Raw genomic sequence first — 6,751 nt, 5'->3', positions numbered from 1 at the left:
AAATCTATGTGCCACCATGCCTGGCCCAAACTACTTTATAAAGCAAGAACAGAGAAGGGAAAGCTGCGAAAATCTAAACTGATTTAAAATTGAGGCAAACACGATTTATTATCCCATCATGGACTTAGGGATTTGGAAGAGGATCCTGCATAAGGGGGGAAATATCTCACAGAAAAATAGCCTTCTGTGAAAACCTCACTAGAGAAAATTCAAACTATTATAAAACTAAATAGCCCAACTGATAAAATGTCCTCTTTACACATCTAATTAAGAGCTGCAGCAGAAATGGGAACATATCTAAACTCAAAAATCAGACTGCTCTCCTAATACCTCAAAAAACTCAAAGTCAGACTGCTCTCCTAATACCTCAAGTCACTTATCGGTAGTTATTATCCACAGCTCTATAAACATTCTAGGTGACCATCTCTAGTGCAGGTACATTTGACAAAACAGTTCCACGTGGACCTACTTCATTTTGTAACAAGAATCAAGGTTCTGAAAATTCAGTTGTGTTACTGAAAAAAAAAAAAAATTAAAAGCTCAAAACCAAAATGAGTCCTGCTATCAAAGTGCACTTCCTTTGGTCAATTCTGAACAAACAGCTGTTGGCTTCAGACACAGGAAATATGCAGATTTGCTAATATGTGATTACTGGAAATAAGTCTCTTCCTGGAGATAAGAATTAAAGTTCTCCCCTCCTTGTAATTTCATTGTTTTTATTACAGTAGAAACAGTGCCAGTTAACTGTCGTGAGATGGCTTTGCCACTTTCCCCTTCATTTTCTGGGATTTTAATTCCTAGCTGCAGTACTGTACCATTTCTTTCTATGATAGGAGCTAGAAAGCTCTGGAAATACTGTTCAGCTGATAAAAAAAACATTAAAGCTCAGAATACATATCAAAAGGTATCTTACATATTCATTCCATAGCTCATCAGGTGGTTATAAAGCTTTCATCCCTCCAAAAATTCTACAAAAATGTGTGAAAAAAGATGCTTCCAGCCAGCAAATAGTAATAAGTACCTTTTAACTGGATTATTTGAGAGACTGTGCATTATAATAACTGCTTCTGACTGAATTCACCACTTTCTCCATAAATCCATTCATGTATTCAAGTATATGCAGTTAGTCAACATGTTCATATTTACTATTTAGTCATTTTTAGGTTCAAGTGACAGTTCTTCTAACAATGAACTATTTCTACAATAGCTCTAAGGCCCCCAAAAAGGTTATTTTTAAACCTGTGTAGACAGATGCATAGCTATTTCTAAAGATTACAAACTCAAACATGCTTTTCCAAAAAATTAATCCATGCACTTGAATATATCACAAGTATTTTTTATTAATGCTGGGCCAACTAAAGTAAACACTGTCTAGAATTAAAGAGACAACATTAAAAACTGATTCCAGAAAAATGTTTTAAAAAATCATCTTGCCAAAACCTCAAAAAAAGAAATACTTCCTTTTTATCCCAGTGTGTTCTATTTAACTGTGTGTTTGTGTGTGTGTACACACAACAAATAATCGAACTTAATATTTCCATTCATTAGCATTCTGTGTTTACAAAGCCTGGTTTGCAGTTTCTAGGCAAAGGCTTCCCCCCAAAAGATACAAGCACAAAACACTAGGCATACACTCTTCAAAGTTTTATTTCACTAACTTCAGGTCAAATATTTCCACAAAATTGTATTCTGGTCAATGACTATCCTTTTTTTTTTTTTTTTTTTTTTTTGGCTTCCCAAAATGGTAGTACCAAAAGATCTGTGGGTCAGGGAGAAGAGACCACTTCAAGAAGCATTGCAGTTACTCATCATCCCCAAGGCAACAACAGTTGGGCATCTGAGCATCTGACTGTTCAACAAAACAAAGCTTTAATAGCATCCAGCAGGCAAACCAGGCTGTAGACATTCAACTCATCAAATCAGCCCAGGGAAAACTATTCCACACAGATATAAAAGGCACTGATTGCCACTCATCTCTTCTTTTTCTGTTGCCGCAACATTTTTCTTCTTTTAATTATCATATCATGTAGTTTCTCAAGTCCTTCCTTTAGTCCATCTCCTATGATTGCACAGGTGGGCTGCAAATGCCAAGGAGTCGATGAGCTCAGTTCACCCATGGCTAACAATTTCTCAATTTCTGAGAGAGACAGTGAGTTCCTCAGGTCTTGTTTGTTAGCGACTATAAGCACAGGGACCCCTTGATTTTCTGATATCCTAGTTATTTTATGAAGTTCAGTTTTGGCTTCTTCCATTCTCTCGACATCGACAGAGTCCACCACAAACACAATGCCATCTGTGCATCGGGTATATGATTTCCACAGTGGCCTTAATTTCTCTTGACCACCTACATCCCAGAAGTGAAAAGTGACCGTTTTGGAATTGCCCAAGGTTACCTTAATTTTCTCAGTGTTAAATCCTTTGGTAGGCACGGTATTTACAAATTCATTGAACTGCAGCCTGTATAAAACTGTTGTCTTTCCAGCGCAGTCCAGACCAAGAATAACAATATGAAAGGACTGAAAGGACGGCAGGCTGGACAGGATGGAAGTCTGGTCTGACAGTCCATTCCCCATTTCCAGCTGCAAACAGTGTCCCAAACCGAACGCGTTCTTCTTGTCTGCTTACAATTTCTCTTCCCGGGTGATCGAGCTAGGAGACTGCTGGGGAGGAAACGACTGTGTTATTACTGCGAACACATTAAAATGGGCTTTCTCTACTTTCTCTAAAAAATAAACACCACGAGGGACTTAATAAAACTTGCTGTAAGTAAACACACCAGATGAGATAGGAAACGTACGAAATCCAAAACAAACGATGAATAATTATCACCAAAAGGCTCTTATCCACTCCACTGGGAGTAACGTGTACTTTTTCTCTATTCTCCACGATCCCCCAACCTCAAAAGCAGTTTGAAGACAACGCAGTCGCCAGTATCTGGTGCACGTCACCGTATCCACCGAAAAGTGCCTTTTCTTGGCAGAAAACTAAAAAAGGCAACCCTATCTGGGTGATCTAAGCCGGCATGTCCGCGTACCCAGGATCGCTTTCCAGACCCCCTCCCCGATGCCAGCGCTCTCACCTCCCGGGCTGGAGTCCGGGTCCCAAAGGGGACGCATTGGCCGGCCTCTCCGGAACGCGCCGCAGCTCCCCTCTGCCTAGACCTCCGCGCAGCTCTGGCGACTACCGCGCAGGGAAACCCCGACTCGCCGTCTGGCCACGCCCACCCCCACGGCCCACCCCAGCCCCGCGATCCCATTGGTCAGCGCGTCAGGGAGGCCGCGCCACTCCCACCGCGGCGCCCTAATTGGCGAGGGTGCCTGCTGCTCCCAGGGCGGCCGCGCGGGGCTCGCTGCCCGGCCTCCGGCACCACCTGTTGCCGTGAGTGGGAAACGAGGCGTGGAGGGAGTCGAAGCCTGGACGCAGGTCGCCCCGCCCCGTGCACCTGCAGCGTTCCCGCGGCGACGCGGCCTCACAGCCGGGGACCGCAGCCGCCAGCCGCGCCTCAGCTCGCCAGCCGTGCGCAGGGGCTCGCTGGGCCGCGCCCTCCGCTCAGTACGCCGAGCGGCTCCGGCAGTGGCGCGTCCCCGCCACCCTCCCCGCGGCTGTCCACAGGGCGTGTGACCCGCGCCGCTCACCTGGCTGACGGTACTCCCCGTCGTCCCGCCTCCGCGACTGTCAGCCGCCGGGGAGTCCGTCCCCGGGCAGCGGCGAGGCCTGACGGCGGCCGGGCCGACGCCGCGCGCCCGCCCAGCTAACGGTGCTTGCCAGCCTCGCCACCGGCCGCGGCTCCGCCCCTCGCGCCGCGCCTGCCTGCCCGCCCCTGGGGGTCGCGCGCGCGCGTGCAAGCCAGCCGCGTCTCCTAGCAACGCCCAAACAACGTCACGTTCCAACCCTCCCAGCACCCGCGGCGGGGAGAGGGGCGGGGCTTCGGCCGAGGCTTCTGGATCTTTCTGCGGCGGGAGGCTGGCTAGCTGCTAGCGGGCGTCGCCTGTACTACCCCTCCTTCTGTCACCCTTCAGTGACCTCTGGACGACAGCCGTGACTCAGGATCCCGGGGTGCTGGCGGACACTGGTCCCGCGGGTCCCTGGTGTCACAGGGAGGCCTCCCCAGCTCGGGCTGGCTGGGATGCTAACCTCCTGTCTTTTGTAAACCAAGGATTCCCTCCTACGAGCGTCTAGCGACGCCCCACAACCGTTGGGACTGGAACCAATGCCCCTATTACGGAGGGGGAAGGGGGTGCACTCTGAAACGCTCGATGTTTCCAGTGGCCCAAGAAAAACTGATAAGCAGTAACTGGTGATTAAGAGCACAGTACTCTCCGTAAGATGTAGAATGTAATTATGTCCCATACTGTGTTTGACAGTAGAGGGAAGGCAAATTGTCATTTTGCTAATCTGTTCTTTATAAGACACAATGAACCGAATTGATTCACGAGCCAGTTCCAGAATGTGACCAGGCATCCTTTCAGAGTGCCCCAACAGAGAATAGGGGCATCGACGTCTGGTAGAGCCCGTGAGAAATTTTAATTTGGAAACCACAATAATGGTGCACTTTTAAAATGTACTTTAAAATGTAGATTCTGATCGGACTTGGTGACCTATGCCTTTAATCTCAACACTTGGGAGGCAGACATGGGTAGATCTGGGTGCCTCAAGTCCAGCTTGGTCTATGTAGCAATTACCAGGCCAGACAAGGTTACATAGTGAGAGCCTGACTCAATAATTAATTAATTAATTAAAATATAGACTGTAACTTCCTAGGAAATTTCCTAGTCTTTTCAAGACTGTTATTGCCATTGGCATTTATTTTATGAACAATACAAAGACTTTCTCTTGGTTTTGCTTTGCTTCTTTTCGAGGCAGAGTTTCTTTGTGTAGCCTTGATCCAGGCTGGTCTCAAAAGGTCTTGCCAGCCTCTTCCTCCCTCCTGAGTGCTGGGATTAAAGGAGTGTGCCACCACCAGCTTGTTTCTGTTTTTGTTTGTTTGTTTTTTGTTTTGTTTTGTTTTTATAGCTCTTACAAAATCTGTGGAATAAGCACAGTGCTTAGCTTTAATACAGCATCATAAATTTTGGAAGGAAAAGCTAGAAATCTCAAATGACATATTCTACCAAGTTATTGAATGTAATCTGAGCTAAAGATTGTTATAAGTGTGGGATCTCATTAGCCCTTTACAGTCATTAGCCTAAAAAGTGAGAAAAGCTTTAGTGCAATAATTGCTCTCCTTGGGAATTTTGATAAGACATTCTTTATTAAGCTGTAATTGCTTGCAAATCTCCTTAATATAAAGTAAAACTCCACCATTTGCAATAGTTTTGAGCCTAAGTAGACCCTTCAAGTATTCTTGCTCAATTGCAATTTTGGCTTAGAAGCTAAACAGGTGAGATCTGCAAACACGAGACTCCAGCCTCCAGAAATCACTCCCCGAACCACAAGGGGCCCTTGGGGAACACCTGGGGTGCCTTGGGGAACCTGGGGTTCCTGAAGGAGATTTTAGTTTTGAGGGCAACACTGACATCTGTTGGACTATGTTTGTAACTACAACTATTAAGTTGTTTGGGTCTATCTAAATAAATGCAAGTTTGAAACTATCCTGAGACACACTGATAAGCTAGGCCCTGCTCCAAATGATATGACAGACTTTGAAGACTCCCGGTGGAAGGCCTCACCCTCCCTGGGGAGCAGAATGGAGATGGGATGGGGGTTGGCAGGGGAGAGGGTAGGGGTGAACCTGAGGGTGAGGGAACTGGGATTGACATGTAAAACAAGCTTGATTCAAATTTAAATTTAAAAAATTATCAAAAAAAAAAAAGTTTAGGCAGACACTAGGGCTTGAGAACTTCTACTTTTTTCACTCCCATAACCCACCACAAAATACTAAAAGTAATTCTGAAAGTAGCATGTCCTTCCTAACCTCTGCTGTGTTTCTACTCTTTTTGTTTAATGCATTTTTATTGGAGTCTCCACTGGAACATTCAGGTAAATAAGAGGAATGGGTTCTGATTAAAGAACATGTCAGTGGATGGATCTCTTAGATGCACACATAGATAATTACTATGATATCCAATAGGGTTTCTGATTTGTAAACTGGGCATAGCACCAAGCCCTATGCCTGTACAAAGGGACAGAATGAGAAATGCCATTTTAAGCTGGATATTAGTAGAACTCTTCACCACATGGGTGGGAGAAAGAATTGCAGGTAGAAACAAAGCATGGACACATGAGATGAAGAAAGATTTAAGCATATCTGAAAGAAGGTTGAGAACCATTGCTCTAGAGATTCTTTATAAGGGCATTGATCCTGTGACCTGATCGCCTCTTGGGGCTCAACTTTCACCATAGCAACTTTGTAATATTCAGTCCACTGCATCATCTCACTATTGCCCCTGTTGAAACGTGGCTTCTTGAATTAATCCGTATTGTCTGATGGTAATTTATTTAAGAGCTCCAAGTAGTAATCTCAGAATCATTAAGAAATTTATTTCATGTCTCATGACAGCCACTAATCCCCCATTTATTCCATTTTTCCATTCCTGTTTTGTGTATGTGTATGTGTGTGCGCATGTGCACACACACTTGCATGGTTATGCAATAAAGCAGAGGATGATCAAGGCACCCACTGTTAACATCAGGCCTCCATATGCATGTACACAGTGGTGTGCCACATGTTAATACAAGCATACACACCACACACACAATTATGAGTAAACATTGTTTTATATATATATTTCCCACCCGTAATACAGTCTGT

General features: G+C 45.1%; 1 protein-coding gene across 4 annotated transcripts; it reads right to left on the bottom strand.

The window, feature by feature from the left end:
* Positions 1-1,629: 1,629 nt before the first annotated feature.
* Arl4a (ADP ribosylation factor like GTPase 4A) lies at positions 1,630-3,799 on the bottom strand. 4 transcript variants are annotated; one of them, XM_051175077.1, is made up of 2 exons: positions 3,636-3,799; positions 1,630-2,660 (listed from the first exon to the last, which is right to left on the bottom strand). In XM_051175077.1, the coding sequence occupies exon 2, from the start codon at positions 2,571-2,573 to the stop codon at positions 1,971-1,973; it is 603 nt and encodes a 200-aa protein (XP_051031034.1). In that variant the 5' UTR covers positions 2,574-2,660; positions 3,636-3,799; the 3' UTR covers positions 1,630-1,970. The 4 variants fall into 4 exon arrangements, with proteins under 4 accessions (XP_051031034.1, XP_051031035.1, XP_051031033.1 ...); XM_051175078.1 differs by having other exon boundaries at positions 1,630-2,657; XM_051175076.1 differs by lacking the exon at positions 3,636-3,799 and adding an exon at positions 3,080-3,180.
* Positions 3,800-6,751: the final 2,952 nt, after the last annotated feature.

The sequence above is a fragment of the Phodopus roborovskii genome, unplaced genomic scaffold (genome assembly GCF_943737965.1).
Source record: "Phodopus roborovskii unplaced genomic scaffold, PHOROB, whole genome shotgun sequence".
Lineage (NCBI taxonomy): Eukaryota > Metazoa > Chordata > Mammalia > Rodentia > Cricetidae > Phodopus > Phodopus roborovskii.
This window is presented reverse-complemented; position numbering and strand designations above follow the sequence as displayed.

Coding starts and splice junctions, on each gene's coding strand:
- Arl4a (XM_051175077.1), bottom strand. CDS start 2,573: ATGGGGAATGGACTGTCAGACCAGACTTCCATCCTGTCCAGCCTGCCG.